Raw genomic sequence first — 22,311 nt, forward strand, 5'->3', positions numbered from 1 at the left:
ACAGGAAGCCTCAACACTCCAGTAACTCTCCAGCCCTCTGTCCCTTGTGGGCTGGATGGGGTGAGCATTAATGTCAGCAAGGCTGGTTTCAGGACATCTTAGCATGTCCTGCATATGTGGTCTGGCTCCTCTCTTGGGATGCAGGAGAATTAAGCCTCTATCATGTACTCTCAGCCTTTGGGGTCTCAGCTGAAACAGAGACGGAAAGAGGGTATGTGTGTGTATGTGTACATATGCTTACGAGCTACCACAGGCAGGCTTTTAATTTAGCTGCTGATTCTTCTAAACAGTTGTCATTTTGGCTTCCCCAGACCATCCCACCAGCCCTGGAAGAGGTCCCCCTGCCCTGCTTCTCAAACTGGAAGAAGCTTAGCACTGGACATACCCAATGTATGCCACGGGGTTTATGAGAGCATCTCATTTATGTAAAAGTTTTGGTGGAAAAGGTGATGTAACATAATTATTCAGTATTTAATTCAAGAGGGATAAATTGGGAGACATCAAGAACATTTCTCCTTTGCAGTTAGCTGCTTAGGGCTTTGGTGCCAGACCTCCAGGAGATGCACAATTATTCTCCTGTGCCCCTAGAGATGTTCTCCTATGCCTCTCGGGACATCTTGAAATGTGCTGCCTCCAAGAAGGCCCCTGCTGATCCCTGCCTCCCAGTAGCCACACCTTTGAGTAGTCCCTTCCCACACTGTGCCAGGGCTGGTCTGTGTGACCAATAGAATATGGCAAAAGAGATGTCATGTCACTTCCAAGATGAGGTTATAAGCTTACCAGGTTATGAAAGACCTGAGTTCTCTTTCTTGGATCATTTGCTTTGTGGGAAGCAAGCTACCATGTGAAGCAGCCCTATGGAGAGGCCATAAGTGAGGGACTGAGGGCTGCCAACAACCACATAAATGAGCTTGGATGCAGACCTTTCAGCCCCAGTCGAGTCTCCAGAGACTGCAGCCCCTGCTGACAGATTAATCACATCTTCATTCACACCTTGAAGTGTGAATCACTTAAATCACACCTTGAGCCAGAACCAGCTAAGCCACTGCTAGATTCCTGAGCCTCAGAAACTGTGTGACATAATACATGTTTATTATTTTAACCTGTTAAGTTTTGGAATAATTTGTTATGCAGCAAAAAACTAATGCCCTGCCTTGTAACACAGTTTCTTTTATAAAACAGCTTGACTACAGGTTGTCTTTCTCTTGACCTCTCTCACGCTTAGCCTTTCTGGTTATTAAATATTTATGCTGAAGTAACCGTGGCAGGCATGGGCCTCCATATGCAACTATTTCTGTACCCCTATGTGGTTTTAACACAAGGTCAGAAATTCAGGATTACTGCTGCTGACAACTGCAATTTGAGAGGGCTAACTTCTGGAAGGATGACCTGATCAACAGCCCAGGCCTTTCAACTTCAGCACCTCTCTTCTTTCTGAGCTGCCAAGGGGACATCCAATCTGAGGCTCAGGAGAGACACAAATCTGATCATTATTGACATATGAGTAATAGCTAAATCCAGGTGATTAGAGGAATTTCCTTGGGGTAAAAACTTTGGTTGAGAACTCTGATGTTTGGGGAGAAATTTGCATAAATTGTCCTTCATCTCAAATACTAGTGCTGCTTCTGTTTAAACACTGGCACTGTTTATGGTTATCTTTTTGAAATCATGAACCCCAGAAGATGTTTTCACGGTTCTATCAGTTATGATCCTATTTTGCCAGTTACAGAAAAGCCAAATTGAACAGGGGCTTTGCTGGCTCACATGGCCAGAAGTCAGATGAAAGTGAACTTTGGTCCCATTTCTTTACAAATCTCCTTTGCCTTCACGGGGTCAGCTTCATCCTGAGGCTAATCCCTGTAGGATGACTCTGGGTAGCCAGAAGGGACACATACATCCATGTTTACATCCAGGGGGACAGAGGGCATTTCTGAACCAACATTCCAAAGAAGAGCTGGAGATTCACCATAACTTGCCCCTCAAAGCCCTGACTGTGCCCAGAGGAATGGAATGTCCTCACTGGCTTTAACTACCCAGGGCCCACCTGGAGCCAGGACTGAAGTCCATTTCCTCCTGAGAACGTGTGCTGCATGGGGAGGTTGGTGGGGACTTTAAGGAAAAATGAGGGAATGGTAGGTAATGAAAAATATCCTTTAGGCAAGCATCTAGATCTGCCATCCTAAGAACATAGTACAGAGAAAGATGCTGCCTCTTCAGTTTCAGAAGACACTCAATGCTCTAGTCCTCTTTTAGGGGGAAAAAGAACTGATTTTTCATCCAATTCTGGGTTTCAACCACCCATCACCAATATGTGAATGACTCTGGAGTCTTCTCTCCAGATCTTTGTGGGGCCTTTGATCTCTTAGGGAAGGAGTCGATGGGAAAGTCATCAGTCATGAGCCTGCTGTGTGGGTGGTACTATCGTCAGCACTTTCCCTTGCACTACATTATCTGATTTAGTTCCTTTGATCCTGTGAAGAACCTTATTATCCTCGGTTGACAGACGAGGAAATGATGCCCAAAGAGGTTAAGCAAATTACCCATGGGCACAGAGCTAATTAGTGGCACATTTCCAGGACTGATTAGGATTCTCAGTGAGTTGGAGTGGACTTAGCCGAGTCAAAACCCTGGACATTTGTCGTAAGGATGCAAGGGTATCTCGTGGAGCCTGAGGGCTGAGACACAGGTGGGAAAAGAACCAGGGACTGAAAAGCCATCAAGACTCTCTTTTGTCTCCGCTCATTTCTGTGTTTCTGCTTCATTCTTCTCTCCTCCGGCAGACATGTTCTCTGCTTCTCCAGGCCTTGAGGCAGGAGAAGAGGCCAGTAAGTCACTGTCCTTTTCTTCCTCCCCAAATCCTGGGAAGGCACACCCCGACACAGGGGGTGAATGACGTTATCCGAAATGGCCGCTCCCCTGGCCTCCCTTTGGATGGGTGTCAGCTAAGTAAGGCCATGGTGACCTGAGCAGATACCCCAGAAGCAGTATTTTCTCTGCAGACCAGCAAAAGGGATCACACCTTTCGGCTAGCGGGTTGCTGAGAAAGGAGCTTGGAACCCACAACTTCTGCTGGTTGCCTACTTTTTCACTCTGTGGGCATTTGGTCCAAGCAGCCCCTGTGGCTGTTTACTGTGCAATTCACAAAGTGGATGAGAGCCCGTGATGAAATAGTCACTTGGGACCTCAGAGTTCTCTGCCACGTTGTGTCGTGAAGAAATTCTGGGGCATTTCCTCCAGCATGGCCTTTGGATCCAGGTTGAGTTTGGGTGGTGGATTCCCGGGAAGGATCATAACACTCCATCCCCTGGGGGGCAAGCAAGGCCCTCTCTGGAGAATCGGCCCTGCTGGACCCTAGGTGGTCAGAGAACCGATGGCATCTGTGTTCGGTGCCCAGGCCAGGGCTTGCTCCTGATCGGGGTCTACTAGTGAGTGAGGCCAGTATGAGGGGCGAGGCTCTCACCTGCCTGAGTCAATGTTGACCTGAACCAATTCACCCCACATGCGAATCCAGGAAGTGCGGTTCTCTCAGAACTGGGAGAGTCACTGACAGCTGGGGCAGCCTCTCCCTAGCATGTTTGAGTAAAGGAGTGTCTGTTTATCTTCCACTATTCAGAGCCACCAGGAGCCTGGCCCAGGTCAGCATGCTCTAGCTCATGAGGAAGGGAGGGTTGGTCCCCCACCTCTCGGCCAGCCCTGAGGAGACTCCCTCCTGAGGCCTCTGAAGTCAGCCTTGTCTTCTTAGCTGACACAATTGAACGCTTCCAAAACCCAATGGCCCAGGCTTCTCTCCAGAGCTCCAAACCTGGTCATCCAGTTGCCCATTGGACATCTGCCCTTGCGTGTGCACTTCACCGGGAGTCTAAAAGGCCAGGCCCCCATCCTTCACGCTCTCGTCTCCCGTCCTCACTTTTGTCAAAACTGCTCCTCGTGCAGATTCATCCCTTGGGTGATTGTTCCCACCAGCCACCTACCTAGCCATTCAAGCTGGGGAGCCATTCTCCATTCCTTCACTCAGGAAACATTTCTTGAACCTTTACCCTGCGCCAGATTCTGTGCTAGGCCCTAGAGGTAAAGACATGCCTCAGTGCAGACTCAAGATGCTCAGAGGCTAGCGAACAAACCCCACAAGTGCTGACAACACCCTGGGGAAGAGAAATGGCTCATCCCAGGCTGTTACAGAAGGAGTTAAAGCACCTGACCTGACTTACAGTACCAGGAAAGTTCTTCTGGTGATACCTGAGTTGAGTCATTCGAGTAGAGAGCAAGGGAGGAAGAGGCCTTCCGGGCAGAGGGGTATGCTTGAGAAAATATAAAGAAAGAAAGAATACGACGTGTCTGGGGAACCTTCAGCAGATTGATACTGTTAGAGGGTAAGTTACAAGGCAAAGGGGTCTTGAGCATTGAGGCTGGGACCACAGCCAGCAGACCGAAATGGGGCTTTTGTTGGAGAGGGGCTCCTGCTGTAAGCTTGGACTGTGTCCTGCAGGCAATGAGAGCCTTTTAAGGGTTTGAGGCTATGGGTGGGGATGGGGGTGAAGGGAGCCAGATTAATACTTTGAAGGACTCGTTTTGGAGGCTGTGGAGAGGTCTGAATATGAGGGGGTGGAGTGCATAGCTGGAAGCAAGAGCTTGTAAAGGCAGATGATGGAACCTGAACTAGGGGGATGTGGAGGAAGGGGAGGAGACAAAGGGGAGACTGATTAGATATCACAGAGGCACAAGATGGATGAGTCAAGGACGACTTCCCTGTTTCTGGCTGCGTTATTTGGGTGGGTGGTGGGGTCAGCAATGGAAACAGAGAATGCAGGAGGAGAAACAAGTTTGGGGGAAATCTGATAAGTTCACATTTGGATGCACTGAGTTTGAGTGCCTGTGGGCTGTTCGGAACGGGGAGGCGGAAGTTCAGGAGGAAATGTTCAGTAGGCAGAAACTCTGGAGAGAAGCTGGGACCGGAGATGTGAATCTCTGGGTCATGAGGACTGATCAGTTGAATCAGTAGGACAGGATGCGGTCACTCAAGAGAAAGGGTGCGGAATGAGAAAACCAGAGGGTGAGGGACGTGTCCTAGGGAGCCCTGATATTAAAGCTGCAGGCCAAAGAAACTCAGAGAGACAGGAGAGAGAAGAAACTCAAGAGAGAAACAGGAAGATGGGAGTGAGAAGAGGACTGTAACAGCCAAAGGCACTTGAAGAAAGGAGTCTTTTAGCTGTAGTGATCCTGTACTATTCGGGGAAACAGATTTTTTTAATGTATGCTTTCTGTAAATAAAAGCAACATTAAAACAGATTTTGGATGTTTATAACCACATCAGTCCTGACCTGTACATTAAAAGGCTTTTATTTGGAACCTGGTTTTGTACAACAGTGCCCCCTGGTGTAGATGTCATGCTTAAATACTTACCTTTTATTAGCATGGAGGCAATATTCTGGAAATATTGTTGCTGCTCTCACACTTTCTGTTTAACTTAAAAAGCAAATTCAAAACACAGATGTTTTGGGATGGGGAAGTGTTTAATTTGGGGAGCTTAAGTTTTATGTGATGCAACATTGGGGGTATTGATGTACCTGGTATGGTTCATTTAATATGACAAAAATTTGGAGTTCCCTGGCGGTGGTCCAGCAGTTAGGTGGGCCCTGGTTCAATCCCTGGTCGAGGAACTAAGATCCTGCAAGCCATGTGGCAAAAAAAAAAAAAAAAAAAGATAAAAATTCATTTGTCCACGTGCATTGTATACCTGTGCTTCTACCAAAGGGTCACAGAGTGGGACCTACCATTTATTTTTAAAATAAAGTTCATAAAATGATATATACAGAAAACTGAACAAATCGTAAGCACAGATTACAATTAATTTCTCAAATAGAACCACTGTGCAAAGAAGCACATAGATTAACAAACAGAAAATTCCTAACAGCCCAGATGCCCCTTGTGCCCTCTGCTCCTTTCAGTCACTACCACTGCTGCCAAGGATAACCACTGTCAGGCCTTCTCATGGCATAGACCCATTTTGCTTGACTTTGAAATTTCAATAATTGGAATGATCAGTATGTATTCTTTTGTGTCTTATTCAATATATTCGTTGAGATTCATCCATGTTGCTCTGTGTATTTGTACTTTATTCTCTCTGCTGTTTTAAAAACCACTGCAAAAATCAACCATAATTTATCAATTCAGTAGTTGGTAAAAATTTGGGTTGTTTCCAGTTTGGGGCTATTAGAGTCTGCTGTGAACATTCTTGTACGTACTTTTTGTGTATGCATTTCTGTTTGGTGTATACCTAGGAGAGAAATTACTGGGTTATAGGATATGCTTAGCTTTAGTAGATACTATCAAGCAGTTTTCTAACTCGGTTGTCCCAACTTATATTCTCATCAACAGTGTATGAGAATTCCCTTTGCTTCATGCCCTCACCAACACATGGTATTGTTAATCTTCTTAATTATAGACATTCTGGTGGGTATTGTGTTGTGTTTTTGAAAAACAGCTTTATTGAGATATAATTCACATACAGTTCACCCATTTAAAGTGTACAATTCAATGGCTTTCAATATATTCACAGAATTGTGCACCCATCACAATTTCAGAATACTTTCATTACCCCAAGAAGGAACCCATACTCCTTGGCTGTCACCCCCAACCCTCCTAAGTCAGCCTAGTCAACTGCTAATCTACTTTCTGTGTCTACAGATCTGCCTTTAACATTTCACATAAATGGAATCATACCATATGTGGCCTTTCATCTGGCTTCTTTCACTTACCATAATGTTTTCAAGGTTCAACAGATTTTGATTCAACAAAGGAACCCTCATGGATCAAATCGTACACCTGGGACATAGAATGCAGGCTTGTTCCTATTTATTCACTCCCCCTTTAAAAAAAATTGCTAATTGTTCACTTACCTGACGGTACATTTCATATTGAACTCTCACAGTCAATTTCATGGATATACTAGGAAGCTGTGCTACTCTGAATCAATCTGTGAGAGCATGACTGAGGTTTATCTTTGGCTGCAAGAATGAACTGAAGATAAAGGAAGGAGCCCCTTCAACACTTTCCAAGTCAAAATTATTTTGGTCATGCTTTACAAGAAATTCTGGGGGACTTCCCTTGTGGTGCAGTGGTTAAGAATCCGCCTGCCAATGCAGGGGACACAGGTTCGAGCCCTGGTCCGGGAAAATCCCACATGCCGCGGAGCAACTAAGCCGGTGCACCACAACTACTGAGCCTGTGCTCTAGAGTCCTCGAGCCACAACTACTGAGCCCACCTGCCACAACTATTGAAGCCCACGCGCCTAGAGCCCGTGCTCTGCAACAAGAGAAGCCACCACAGTGAGAAGCCCACGCACCACCAACGAAGAGTAGTCCCTGCCCACCGCAACTAGAGAAAGCCCGTGCGCAGCAACGAAGACCCAACACAGCCAAAAATAAAATAATAAATTGTAAAAAAAAAAAAAGAAAAGAAATTCTGGAATTTTGAGTTCATTGAAACAGATTCAAAAAATTTACTGAGATTGGACAAACCTGGCTTTCCCTTGGAGGTACCCCTATAGCTGACTTCTATGTAGAGGTGTGGGGACTTCCATTCAGTTGAAGACACACAGAGATGCAGGGGAGACGTGAAGACCCATGTATAGACAGGCAGAGACTGGAGTTTCGTGTCTACAGGCCGAAAAACTCCAAGGAGAAAGCAGCACGGAAGATTCTCACTCGGAGCCTCCAGGGTAAAACAAGGCTGCCAACACCGATTTTGAATTTCTGGCCCAAAAGCTGAGAGATTCAATTTGTTCTAAGTCACCAAATTTGTGGAAATTTGTTACGGCAGTCATAGAAAACTAAAACATTAAGACCTCCTGATTCTGAAGCTGCCTGGCCTAAGCTGGTGCTTAATAAAAACTTGTGTAGCATAGTCTGTTCATAGCAGACTCCTTAGGAAGGACTTGGATCTCTCCTTATTTTGTGGGAAACAGGAATTGACTGACCTTGCACTTTTTCCTTTCTGATTTGCTCCAACTAAAATTTAGTAGCTTGGATTAGATAGAGGATCCAAGTTTCTTTTAGATATTGTGGAATTAGAGTAAATGCAATCTATGTTCCTCCTCACTGATATCAAACTGGGGCATTCTGAGCCTGAATCGCCATAGATTGAGGTACATTTTTTTCTTGGCAAGGCTGGCTTTGTTTTGGTAATGGAGGCAAGGTTATTGTTCTCTGATTTAGCTGAAGTCCAGTATGAACATATCCAAAAGCAGAAGGGGAGAAAAAGAACTAAAACATGTGGACACCATATTGCTTGCACTGACTACAGAAATGTCTATTATTACCAGGATTACGTTGGCACTGTCAGAAACCTACTTGGCACATGTTTGGAGAACTCTTCTTTATTAAAAGATAATAACTACCAAGAAGGCTGGATAATATAAAGCTTATTCTCATCTAAACCTGAAAGTACTGTGGTAGTGGGAAGAGGGAGGCTGCTTTAGAATCTCTTATTAAGCCCTATTAAGGGAGGGCTGTGGGGAAGGGATTCTAACACTGAAAGGGAGGCTAAGGCGGCAGCTGGTAAACACCTTTACTGTGTACCTGGTTGGGTACTGGCAGAGTGCTGGGTGTGGGCTGTAGGTCCTTCTATTAACCAGCCGCTATACTTTGTTTCCATGTGTAGACCAAGAATCAGAGGTCTGAAGGGAATGTGGGTTCCTTCCTCCTAATTCTCTCCCTCTTTGTAGTGAGAAAACATCCATACTGATTCTGCAGCACATTTCCAAAATATAAGATGACATTCAGTATCCCTTGCTGTCACTATGTTCATTTTTTTTTCTTCAAATCTTTCTTATTCCTACATCTCCTGCCAGTTTGGGAGGCAAGAGATAGCCACATGAAAAAGGTTAAGAGCATGTGCACTGTATGTAAAGCAATCTCAGCTGGGATCCACCCCACCCTCTCCGTGTGGGTTCAAAGTTTCTTACTCTCTTCAGAATGCCCAATTTTCTGATTGGCAAGTTAATCTTTTAAATAGGTATGAATCCTGAAGGTGCTATAAGCAAATGTTTGATTTGGGAATTAACTGACAAACAAGGAACTTTGTTCTTGAATGTTAGCCAGGGAAGCTATATACGATGTTCACAGGAACTAAGTCTGATTTTTACGTATTTATGTATTGAATATAGCAACGAGTTACATTCCACTCTACAAAGAGTAACATATTTCTAATCATACTGTAGTTTATAAAGGCATGCAATGAAAACATTAAGAAGCCTTGGGATATCAAGAGTAACCTTCAATTAGTTGGAAACCAGATAACCTGGCATCTAGGTCTGTCCTGTCCAACATGGTAGCCACCATCCACATGTGGCTATTTGAGCATTTGAAATGTAGCTAAATTGAGATGTATTGTAAATACAATTTATACACTGGATTAAAAGACTTGGTACGAGAAAATACAAAGTTATCTCAATAATCTTTTATACTGACTACATATTGAAATATTTTGGGTATGCTAGGTTGAATATATTTTTTAAAAACTTTATTTTTTAACATAGCCACTAAAATTTAAAAAATTATGTATGTGGCTAACTACACTTCTATTGGACATCCTTGTCTATACAGTTCATTAGTCTGAAGCACACAGGAGACTTGAAACATTTGATAGTGATCTGACCACAAACATTCAGAAGAATTTTATCCTGTGGTGCAAATCAGATCTCGTGATCTAGTAAAAGTTAACTGTAGCCAGTGATGTTTAATTGGCACATTTGAGGATTAGTATTATCAAAATGTAGTTAGAATAAGACTAAAAAGACTTGTAAGGGGGGAAATAAACTGGCAAAGATGAAGTCCTGATGAAGGGTAATTTAAGGACCTCTACTTATTGTTAGCAGAAAATCTGTGGAGTCCAGTGGCTTTCTAGGACAGCTCTCTTCCAGACAGTGGCTCAGGATCCAGGGATGCCATCAACATGGCAGAGGAAAAGAGAGCTAGCTTTTAAATGCTCCCCCATGGCCTAAGCTTATAGTCCTTTGGTCAAACCCAGCTGCACAGGCCTCGCTGCCTTATTGTAGGAAGGGGGATGGGAGAGAGTGCATAGGTACTGACTGGGCAGTAAATGCTTCTGCAGTAAGACAGTACAAGTTTTGAGTCATTCAAAGTCCAACACAAACACTCACTCTTTCAAGTATGCTGGGAAAATGAGGGAAACAATCAGGACTTAGTCCCTTTTCTGAATGCTTCTGTCAAGGGAGGACTGGAGCCAGGCTGAGGGTATCACCTTAAGCCAAAGGACTGCTTCCTGAAAGAGTGAGAATTGGGATCTATTAGCCTCATTTTTTTTTTTGGTATTTTACTTCTACTTTCAGCATATATATAGACTGCTTTACTTTCTTCCTTTTTTAGTCAAAGGAAAGCAATTACACAAACATGTATGGAAAATGATAAGCAGAGGCTCCTCTTTCCATATTATATTGACAAGTCAGACATAGCTAATGTGAACAAATCTGCCCAATTATCTTTTTTTTTGGTTTCCATAGTTTATTTTTTTAAACATCTTTATTGGAGTATAATTGCTTTACAATGTGTGTTAGTTTCTGCTTTATAACAAAGTGAATCAGCTATACATATACATATATCCCTGTATCTCCTCCCTCTTGCATCTCCCCCAATTATCTTTTGTACTCTTATTTCCTACATCTTATAGTTGACATACACAGAAAGAAATCTAGCTGCCCACTTATGTAACCTTAATGTTCAATAAGCTTATACACCATGTGTATGCCTACACTCAAGCTATCTTCTTGGCCTTTGTAAAGATATAAATATGTACCATATGAGTTACAATGCAAGTTGCTTTTATGTTTCTAAGTTGTTTATACACAAACACAGAAACAAAAATCTGAATTACTGCCTAAAAGTTAAATCTGGCTGCTAGTAGCTCAAGAGCTCTATCTTCCTGTGAGAATCCCTCTCTACACCCCTCCCTCCAAACATACACAACCCCTACCCTTCCCTAACACAGTAACACCAAACACAACCGAATGTTTTAAGTGTACATCATACATTTATTACCAACAACCCTCTCAACTCCAAAATTGGGCACAGGGATTAAAAATAAAAATTCATTGCACTACTTAGTAAAGCATTACTAGTAACTTTCATAAAAAATGTACAAACTTTGTTAAAAATTTATCAAGCCTTCAAATGATTTGGTTACAGATATTTATAATACGTACATTTAAAACTATGTTAACTGATACAATGGAGTATGATTTGAGGAAATGACTCAGCAAATGATTCCAAAGATACACCCCTGTAAGCTTTCATAATCTGAAAGAAACAGCAAAATGAGGTAACCAAATGTACCAACAGGGGGAAAATAGCTTTCTAACAGGCCTAAAGATATCTGTGAAAAATATTCTAAGTGAGTTGGTAGATCTCTTTCAAAATGTTATAAGAGGTCCAAATATAAGAATCTTAACAAATCACATTTCAGAGAGTGTATAAAATCTAAATATGCTTTCACGTTTTCCAGATTTTGCTCAAAAAAATTCAGGACAGAAAATCCTAATGAGATCTTGATACCTGGAGGACTTGTTTTTTGTTTTGTTCTGTTTGGGGAAGAGGGGGAGCTAAAAACAAACAAACAAAGATGGTAATTCATGCATAGAAAAACAAAAAACACAGCAGAGTTAAGGTGGTAAAGCCAAAATTGTTTTAGGAGGAAAGAGGAAGAAGGCAACAAACCAACATCTGCCTGCTATCTGGTGTATCACCCAAGGTGTCAACAGCTGGGTATGAATCAACTGTTCTTTCTCTTCTGCTAGCCACAAAGTTGCTCACTGTGGCTAGTCTAGTCTAAGCTGGTTCAGAACACATGCACGTATGCTCTTAATATGCACTAACCACTTAATAAGCAAGTCTGCACACATCCTTAAGAGCCCCATGCAAAGAAGACATTCCCAAAGACAGATCAGTCACGAGAGTGCAACAATTCATTCAGGATTTTACCAAAATAGACCCTGCTGCCTCCTAAATTGCCACAACCTCTCAAAATTTTAATGGAAAAGGGGTATTAAGAATTCGTCAGAGGGAGGGAGGAAAGAGCTACTTTTCCTAGTCATTAGTACAATGTGCCTTGTTAATTAGGTATCTATATAAATTAGAAAAAGTGCTTTACTTGCATGCTTCAATAAAATGAATACTGAGTGTAGTAGTGTTATGTTAGATCTGTACAGATATAAATTTTTTGCAGCTATATAAAAGTCTATGTATAAGATGGGCTTTTGCCATTTTAAACATGATTTCTTAATTAAAAAAAATAAAGATTAAACTATACGTGATTTGTAATGTAGCTGATTATTACGCCAATAATTTTGGTCTTTAACACACTTGATTCATCAGGAACAGGTGGAGGATATTCTAATGATTTAAAAGTAACGTGCATTTTACCACTGTTTAGATGTATTTCTGATGCACTGACAAATACAGGGGCAAACAGAAGGTACACAAAATCCTACTTGTATGACTAAATAGAGGCAACAGTGTCTTTAAAAGGGCAAAATTGTGCTTCTGTGTGAATTGACTTTACTGAACTCTAAGCTGTGATGAGCTTATAGAGTCTTCAAGGGAAGGCAAGTAGCACGGCAGTAACAAGTAGTTAACACTGAGTAGAAACAGACACAGAGCCAACTGAAAGCTGAGTGAGGCTGGCAGCAAGTCATTACAGTCCCGACTGGAGTTATGCAGCTTGTGCTACTGCAAACAGAGCAAGGACATCAACTGCAGGAAGAGGCAATGTTGAGCACACTAGAAGAATGAGAGAGGAATCCAAACATTGCTGGAAAAATGATTTTAAACAATCTGAATTATGCTCAATGAACCTGTTAAAAAAACCCACACAGCTATGTATTATTTTCAGATCAACTAAATGAAGGTCAATTCCTGTTTTACAGCATTATTTTTTATACAAAAATCAAATCTTCATTTATACTGCAAGTATTCTGGACACCTGTTAAATTAATCTTTTTCTCATTCAAACAAAAATTAAAAAGAAAAGCAATAAAACATCAAAGCACATCAGGTCTAAAGAACTTGAGCTGTCACAGCACTTGATCTATCCTGGAAATGAGGATTTCGATGAGAAGCACATTTACTGAGGGGAAAAGAACTAGACAACTTTCAGAACTGGAGCTTGGCAGGACAGAAATATAGTTTTCTGAAAACAATTTAGTTGCCTATGGGAGCTTGAACAAAGAACATATCAGAAGTCAAGCTGAGTTAACAGATTTTGTTCTGGTGGAAGTAGAGGAGGTGAGACTTCATGGGACCAGTGGTATTTCTTAGAAATATATTACTCAAATATCTTCAGAATAGACTACAAATCTAAACATTAAAAAAAAAAAAATCACAAGTACTTCCGGTAAGAAGCTTACTGGAAAGGTAAAGGGAAAACAAGAGAGTATCAACATTCAAATCATTGATTGAAATGCTAATATTGCTAATTGATGATGTATGATATTGCACCTTCTTTTTGGAAACAGCAAGTTGGAGATTTAAAAATTTCTTTTTCACAACAGAATGAAACTATCAGGTTCATGGAGTGAGAATCTGTTACACTTTTTTCCTTAAGTGACCCACGTGGGATCACCAACGAAGAGAAGGTGACAGCTGCCTGAAGCAAAGGAAGAAGGCTTTTCTCATTCCATTCATTGGGAGGGAAGGGGATGGAGTATTCAATGCTTATAATTGATGCACCCTTATCAATCAGTGTGCAACAGCAAACACAAGGGAAAAAACCAGTGTACAGTACTAGTGCTGTTTAAATAACACACCAGATTATACATTGCAGCATAATTAAAACTACACACACATTCTTGGTACATGCTGGTATACAGGATCTCATACACACTTGAGCTACCATGCCCTCACACAAGTAGTTTCACACATTCTCTCTCACACACACACAGATACATTTATCACCAACAGTCATACGCTGCATTCATTTCCACTCACAGTTTCTGAAGGCTCTATATAAGGTAGATTGCTATATCATCTGGAGCTACCACTTTTTATAAAAGCACATGCTAAAAGATCACGTCCACTGTAATCTTGCAGCAACACTCGGAATGATCACACGAAAACCAGGGAATGTTAGTGCACACACAAAATTAAGCTAAAGAAAAAGTCTTTGGAGTTCCAATCACACGGTTAGTATAACAATCCCATAATTGTGAAGACTAATTGTAAGCTTTTATAGTTGATTAAGTCACACAGTGCAAAGAAAGGTCCATTGACCCTTTTGGTAAAGGGAGGGCTGGAAGCCACACAGATTAAGTTCAATGGATAGTCCATATATACATGTGATAAGGAACACCCAAATTAAATTTGTGCTCTTAAGTTGGTCATTCTGAATCCCGATGCACTTCTGAAGCATCAGCTCGGCAGATTGGGCAAGTACGATTTGCCTGAAACACAGAAGAGAAAACTTGTTTGAATTTTGACTTATACGGTGAAACATATTAAAAGCAATAGAACTATTTTTACTTTCCACATAGTTTTTACATTCTTTGTTTCTTTAAGGTACAAAGCAATCATTTAATCTTTCAAAATATACTCCACAAACCTCAAAAACAATAGCCTATGAATAATTTTTTAATAGGTCCGTTTCAACATACAGACAAAACTACCCATCACCAGTTTAGACAAATTTAATAACTGGCTTAAAACTCCATCTCAACAAATGGCACTACCATTGGCTGTGCTGCTAAAATCAGAAACATTAAGCAACACCTGCTCTCTTACGTTCTACGAAGCATTTTTCATCAAATACTCTCATTTTTACATTATGATAGCTCTCAAATCAAGTACTCTTCTTTTCATCCAACTTCTACTGTTTCTTCTCCATCTGGCCCAGAACATCCTTATTTCATCTCTCTGTCTCTCAGAAATTATCTCTATTCCATTCTCCAAACTGTGGCCGTGATCTTTCTAAAGCATATCCTCTCACATGTTTTCAGGATCAAGTCCAAACTCCCGCACACTTCACAGTGACTTTGCAATAAGCTGGCTCCTGGTTTTACCTCTGAACCCCTCTCTTCTCTTGCCTCTCTCCCTCACACTCTAGCCATCAGCCACATGGAACCCGTGATTTTCTGGTCATTCTCTGTTCTCACATGTCAGGGCTATGCATATATAATAACCTCATTTTTCTAAAAAGTCTAGACTCTTTGCCTTCAGGATTCAGTTTGGACTAAACTGGGTACCCTTAATCTGTGCTCACACAGAGGACTGATTCTATTTTATTTTAACTCATCTGTCTTCCTCACCAACCGTGAAGTTATCTAAGCCAGTATTATCATCTCCTACTCAGAATAATCTAAAACAAACCATTAAGTTTACTAAATTATTTTACTTCATCACATTTTTATCCTACTATTATAAAAAATAGAAAATAAGAAGTCCCTGAAATAATTTCACCCTGGCATACTATTAGAATTTGTGTCTCTGGACTCCCCCCGACCCATATACACAAAGGAGAAAATGGTCAGAATTATGTAAAAGCACTAGAGGTTTATTTCTCATGTAAATCTCTGACAAAGAACCTCCAGTGAGGTCCCCTCTAAACTCTTAGAAGAAAGTTAGGACATATTGATTATCAAGGACAGAAAACCCATTTTCAGATTTTGCTCAATCACTCCCACACTGATGATTGTAGTTCATTTCTACTGGTCTTTCTCTTAATTTGCAGAAATCATACTGAAAGCTGTGTTTTAATTTTGTCTCCTTAATCACCCTCCACCAAACCATGGACTTACTCTACATGAAACTATGATGCATAAGAAAGAAAATGCGATGTCATTCTCTTCAGATGCCATCATTTTACCTTAAGCCATTTGTCGACACACTTGGCATGGAACTCGTGGTTACAGGGTAAAACTCTAAGTAGCTGCCTTGACTCAAAATCACACATGCATACTACACACCTAAAATAAAGCAAAAAGATTGTTTAACCATAAAACCAAGTGGGGTTTCTATTTTGTTACAACTATCGAAGCCTACAAAACCACTTACTGTCTCACTTATCAAAATATTTAAATTTTAAAACAAAATAATCTATCAATACCTCGAAAAAAGCATGATATTAAGAAATTTAGTAGGAGTGCTTTGCTTTACTGAGTGAGAGATCATCAAGAAAATTTCCGGCTTAACATCCAAGACAACCTTAATACTGAAGATACTATTATATTCAACAAATGGGGTTGGAACAGCTGGATACCCATATGCAAAAGAATGAAGTTGGACCCCTACCTCACACAATATACGAAAATTAACTAAAAAATGAAAAGCCTAAATGTAAAAGCTAAATACAATTAAACTTTTAGAAGGAAACACAGGAGTAAATCTTCATGACCTTGGAATAGGCAATGGTTTCTTAGAGATAGTATCAAAAGCACAAGAAACAACAACCAGAAAACACAGATAAACTGAACTTCATCCATTAAAAAAAAAAGTGCTTCTAAAGATGCCAATCTATAAAGTGAAAAGACAACTAACTCACAGAATGGAAGATATTTTTGAAAATCATAAATCTTATAAGGATTTATATGTATAATATGCAAATAACTTCTACAACTCAATAAAGACAACCCAATTAAAAAATGGACAAAGAATGTGAATACACATTTCTCTAAAGATATATAAATGGCCAATAAGTATAGTAAAAGAGCTCAACATCACTAGCCACCTGGGAAATGGAAATCAAATCAGTGAGATACCACTTCACTCCCACTAGGATGGCTAGAATCAAAAGACAGACAATAACAAGCGTTGGTGAGGATGTGGAGAAACTGAAAACTTCTATACACTGCTGGTGGGAATGTAAAATGGTATAGCCAATTAGGAATGAAGTGATACAGTAGGGGCTGAGCCAGGGTTTAGAGGGTTGGGGAGAAATGGGGAGTGGTTACTAATAGATGAGGTTTCTATTGCGGGTGATGAAAATGGTGTAAACTTGATTGTGATGATGCAAATCAAATTCAGAGTTGCAAAATTCTATGAATATACTAAAACCCATTGGATTATACACTTTAAATGTGAATTGTATCTAGCAGAGTTGCTATTAAAAAAGATACTATAATAAGGAGAATCTTCAGGTAAAACCCTCAAATTTTACAGGTATGAAACTTCAATCTAATATAATTCTAGTGTTTGAATTAAAAACCATAAGATTTCTAGGCCACCTAAAAATCCAGAACAGCACTGTCCAACAGAACTTTCTCAGGTGATAGAAATGTTCTACATCTACATCTCCTGATATAGCATCACTAGCTAGTGCAACTAAAAATTTTAACTTTTATTTTATTTAATTTAAATAGCCCCATGTGACTAGCAACTATCTTACTGGACAGCATAGGCCTAGAGTATGAAATAGTCACTACTTATCTTTATCAGGTTATCTTTGACTTCCAAGCTTTTATTTCACAAAAGGTGGAAAATGAAATTTAACACAGAATGAGGTCAGGAAAATATACTTACAAAGTCTGTTCTGACTGGTGGTTGTTAGGATTGAACCGGTAAGAAGGAAGTTGTTCAATGTCTGCTTTAGTCAGTCCTCGAGGCTTGGCCTCTCCCAGTCGCTCTGCTAGGTTTAACAGGGCCTGCAGAGGGAAAGAGAGACATAGCTGCATTTTTCTTTAAATTTTATATTCCAATATATATATATTTTAAACTACCTTTATTATGGAAAAATTTTAAATACATACAGAAGTAGAGAAATAGTATAAAGAAACTACTTCCACATGCTCATTACCCAGGCTCAACAATTCACAGCTAATTTATTTCATCTTTTACTGTCCACTCCTAAACCCCAGATTATTTTGAAAGAAAACTAAAACATGGTATTTCATTGGTGAAATAGTTCTGTTTGTTATCTTTAAGACAGTCTGTCAACCTCAGCATTTTGGACATTTGGGGCTGGATAAAATTTTGTGGGACGTTTTTCTGTGCACTGTAGGATGTTTAGCAGTAACCCTGGCCTCTACAAAAATATCTCCAGATGTTGCTAAATAGCCTCTAAGGGATAAAATTGTCCCCAGGTTGAGAACCACCACCAATCTAAAAACTAAAACACTTTTTAAAAGAATATAACCACACTAACATCATTACACCCCCAGAATTAGTAATTCCTTAATGTCAAATACCTCTGATTGTTTCAATTATTTTCAAAACACTTTTTGAAATAGTTTGTTCAAATTAGGATCCAAATAAATCCATGTTACCACTGCTTGACATCTCAAGTATTTTTTTTTACTCTTTTATTTGTTAAAGAAACCAGGTTAATGGCCTATAGGAATTCGTAGTCTGAATTTTGCTGACTGAACCTCCCCATCCCTGACTCATGTGGTTTAATAACGTGCCTTCCTTGTCCCCTGTACTTACTATAAATTGGAAGATTTTACTATTTCCATCGTAAGGCTCAGCACGTCTAGTTGTTATGTTAGTTAGCACTGATGGAACACTGCCTATATCCATTAGTTCATTAAAGATGGCAAAACGGTAGTATTCTATCACTCTTTCTTCATTAGATGAAATACTTCTACACTGATCAATTGCCTCATATTAAACTATGCTCAGTAGTTTAATTTATATAAAATAGGCAGGATAAGGCCAATGAGTTTTTCTTTTATTTTTTGAAGTATCACTTATGAATTCATGGATTTTAACACAGTTGATATGTTTCAACACATTGCAGCTATTATGCTTGATTTTACACTAGTACCTCCTTTCTCCCAGTTTTCAATGGCTCTAATTGCTTATTTGCTTTATCCTACAATCAGGCAGCCATGTGCCTGCTGCTTCCCCTCTTTTTTATTTTTTTAAGGCTGCCACAGGGTTAAGAGGATAGGTAACAAAGAAATAATGATGGACAATGAGAGGAATAAATTTAATTTCCCATAATATCAATAATCAATGCTGTGATAACTGTGTTTTAACATGATGCTGCTGCAACACTGCTTTTGGTGCAGCTTTATTTGGAGAATTGTGTCTTCTAAATAAATTGCTCCCCCTTCCCCATGCATGTCCCTAAGTAGATGGTAATTTGTTAAATTTAATTGATGCTGATTACAATTAGCTATAAAGTTTATGATAGAGGTGATATATCTTTTACACCTATATTTTATATTCTATAGGTCAAGTAATATAATTTATGACCATTATTTTAAACCCTTATTGGATGGAGAATGTAATGATAATTGAGCCCTCAACAAACCTACATGATCTGAAAGCAAGACAACTGAAGGCAGGACATGATTAGTATGTATTGTTTTATAAGACCTATGAGAGCAAAAAGGAGGGAGAGACTCACATAGACCTGGGAATGGGCTAGAAATGCCTTTCACAGAGGTAGCAGGTTTTTAACTGGTTCTTGAAAGATGGCCATGTGCAGGAAGGGGGAAAAGTTCTTAAGCAGAAGAATCAAGGGGAATAAAGGCACTGAAGCAAGGATGTATAGGGCAGACTCAAAAAGTGGTGAGTACTCTGGACTAGGGTGTGTTGTAGGCATGTATACTATGAGACAAAACCAGAAAAGTAAACAAGACTATTGACTGGATTAAAGTATGACTTTGCAGAAGATTAAACATAGTCAACCCAAAATACAATTTAGAAAGGGACTCCTGGGACTTCCCTAGCAGTCCAGTGGTTAAGACTCCACGCTTCCACTGCAGGGGCGCAGGTTTGATCCCTGGTCAGGGAACTAAGATCCTGCTGCCACATGGCGGGGCCAAAAGATAAAAATTAAAATTAAAAAAAAACAAGAAAGGGACTCCAATGCCAAACACAAAATATTTTTCTTATACTAGGATGGTATGTATCACTGTTTTTTCACTGATATGTATATGATTTAACAAAGAGCTGTCCTTTTCAGCAACATGACTTATGACTTAATTTTAATACAGAATGCCTAAAGGATAACCAACTCCTTTTCTTACCACTCTGTACAAAACTAGCATAAACAGTGTAGAAACAGGAAATTATTATAGCCCCTTTCTCAAGAAATCTGAGAATGCAATCCAAAGGACACTGCATTGTGACTGTATGCAGAAAGTAACATAATGGCATTTTAAAAATTACAAAAGGACATAGATAGCATTTGGCCTGATCTCTTCCACATGCAAAAAAAAAAGGTGCTGCAAGACTGTGTTTGCATATGTGTCTTTCCTCCCTGTTCCCAGGTTCAATTCACCTAAAAAAATGAACAAAAAAACCCTGTTCCAGTATTCATACTGCATAAATAGAGACTCATAAATAGAGTGAGGCTGGGGTAAGGCAGTACAAAAACAGTCACATAGTCACTCACATTCAACATTTCCAAATCCAAATGTGCCTTCCAACCCTTAACTGTCTGTCCTATTCCTAACCTCAAATAATATGACAATGTCAACACTGTCTATTTGCCCCATCATCTTTGAGTTTGCCTTCTGCACTAGCTATTGTAGTCCTTTTGCAAAGCATCTTCTCTTGCGACCTTCCCACTTATAACCCTGACACTACCACAAACCATTCAATGATCAAATCCTGTTGATTCCAGTGTTAAAATGTCTTTCAAGATGTACTCTTTTCTATTTGCAGTTCCCATAGTTCAGAACTGGCATGGTTTCAGAACATCCACTCCTAATTCACCATTTTCTTTTACATTCTTTCACAGGAATTGTATGTAATTCTAATAGAGCACCAAAGTCTATTTTGTTATCATAACTGTGTGGTACATGCTGAAATATCTTTAAGGATGAACAGTATTTTTGACACATTTGTATCTTCTTTTTCTTTTTTTTTGTGATACGTAGGCCTCTCATTCCTGCAGCCTCTTCCGCCACGGAGCACAGGCTCCGGACGTGCAGGCCCAGCGGCCATGGCTCACAGGTCCAGCCGCTCCGCGTCATGTGGGATCTTCCCGGACCGGGGCACGAACCCGTGTCCCTCGCATCGGCAGGCGGACCCCCAACCAACTGCACCACCAGGGAAGCCCACATCTGTATCTTGAAATATACAATGGATTTACCTAATAAATGTTTAATTACATCAATGAGTTGAGTAGCACAATATTTTTATGCGTACAAAATTCCCCAAATTAATTCACATTTCACCTACTAACCTCGTAATTTTCTACTTCTCCATCTTCCACATCCAATTCAAAGCTGAAAGTTGGGCCCACTGCAGGTGGCACTGGAAGCATTGATCTGCAATGAAAATAAGCAACACAAGCATTGATAATGCATTAATACATTATTTCAATGAACAGGATGAGAAGAACAAGGCCAGGGCTAAATGGATAAAGAATGGTCAGTGTTGATCAGTGACAACCTTTTAAAGAAACTGACTTCACTAGTAATAAACAATTAAAAACTGACATTAAAAAAATACCATTCACAACAGCATAAAAAAACATGAAACATTATGGATGAATTTAACTAAACATGTGCAAGACCTGTATAATATAAACTGTAAAAATACTGCTAAGATAAATTTTAAAAGATGAATAGAGAAATATACCATATAAGTAGGCCAGAAGACTCAATACTGTTAAAGATGTCAATTCTCTTCCAAAACTCACCTACAGATTTCATGTAATCCCTACCACAATGCCAACTTTTTAAAAGTAGAAACTGATTGCTGATTTTACAATTTATATGGACATGAAAAAGACTTTAAATAAAATCAGTTTAAGAATGAAGTTGGGAGATTTATACCATCTGATTTTAAGACTTACAATAAAGCTACAATTATCAAAATAGTATGATACAGGCACATGGCCCTCTGGTATAAAGACAACATTCCCCAGCCTTCCTAGAAGGTAGTTACAGACATGAGACTAAATTCTGGCCAATGGGGCGTAGGCAGGAGTCATACATGCAATTTCTAGGAAGTATCCTTGAGAGGAGGCAGGTAGGCAGAGAGATCCATCTTCATTTTTGCTAGCTGGAATGTGGATGTAATGGCTAGAGCCTGAGGAGTCATCTTATATCATGCAGAGGAAGCCATAAAATTCTGAAGATAGTAGAATCATTCCTCAGGGTTATGGAGCTAACAAACCATGTTTGAACTGCCTACTTCTAGACTTTATTACATGAAAAAGAAATAAAGAATTGTCATATTTAAGCTATGGGTGTTTCTGTTACAAACTTAATCCTAGAAGAGTATTTCTAAGGCACAAAAATACAACTTCTTTCTCCCTCTTCCTCTGAGAGAAGTAGCATCATCAAATGCTCGATAACCAAAAGAAGGTGGCAAGTGATGCCAGCCGTAAAAGAGGCAAAAAATTTAAAC

The 22,311-nt window shown here is 40.0% G+C and overlaps 1 protein-coding gene, 1 long non-coding RNA gene and 1 pseudogene across 14 annotated transcripts in view; 1 reads left to right on the forward strand and 2 right to left on the reverse strand.

Moving 5' to 3' along the window:
• LOC101281158 (pro-neuregulin-2, membrane-bound isoform-like) overlaps positions 1–10,876 on the reverse strand; it is a 46,367-nt pseudogene extending 35,491 nt beyond the window's left edge.
• Positions 1–21,070, forward strand: part of LOC125964611 (uncharacterized) — a 30,781-nt gene extending 9,711 nt beyond the window's left edge. Inside the window, exon 2 of the long non-coding RNA XR_007477789.1 lies at positions 20,832–21,070. This is a non-coding gene — a long non-coding RNA (uncharacterized LOC125964611). The remainder of the gene's footprint in view (positions 1–20,831) is intronic.
• Positions 11,026–22,311, reverse strand: part of RNF38 (ring finger protein 38) — a 124,158-nt gene continuing 112,872 nt past the window's right edge. For 11 of the 13 annotated variants that reach the window (XM_012533663.3, XM_012533662.3, XM_033431111.2 and 8 more), the window contains 4 exons: positions 21,140–21,224; positions 17,521–17,642; positions 15,869–15,968; positions 11,026–14,450 (listed from right to left, as the gene is read on the reverse strand). In XM_012533663.3, coding sequence (XP_012389117.2) covers positions 14,388–14,450; positions 15,869–15,968; positions 17,521–17,642; positions 21,140–21,224 — 370 coding nt within the window. In that variant the 3' untranslated portion in view covers positions 11,026–14,387. Of the gene's footprint in view, positions 14,451–15,868; positions 15,969–17,520; positions 17,643–21,139; positions 21,225–21,263; positions 22,103–22,311 lie in introns of those variants that run through there. The other 2 variants (XM_049710808.1, XM_049710809.1) reach the window with 2 other exon arrangements.

The sequence above is a fragment of the Orcinus orca genome, chromosome 6, assembly GCF_937001465.1.
Source record: "Orcinus orca chromosome 6, mOrcOrc1.1, whole genome shotgun sequence".
Taxonomy (NCBI): Eukaryota; Metazoa; Chordata; class Mammalia; order Artiodactyla; family Delphinidae; genus Orcinus; species Orcinus orca.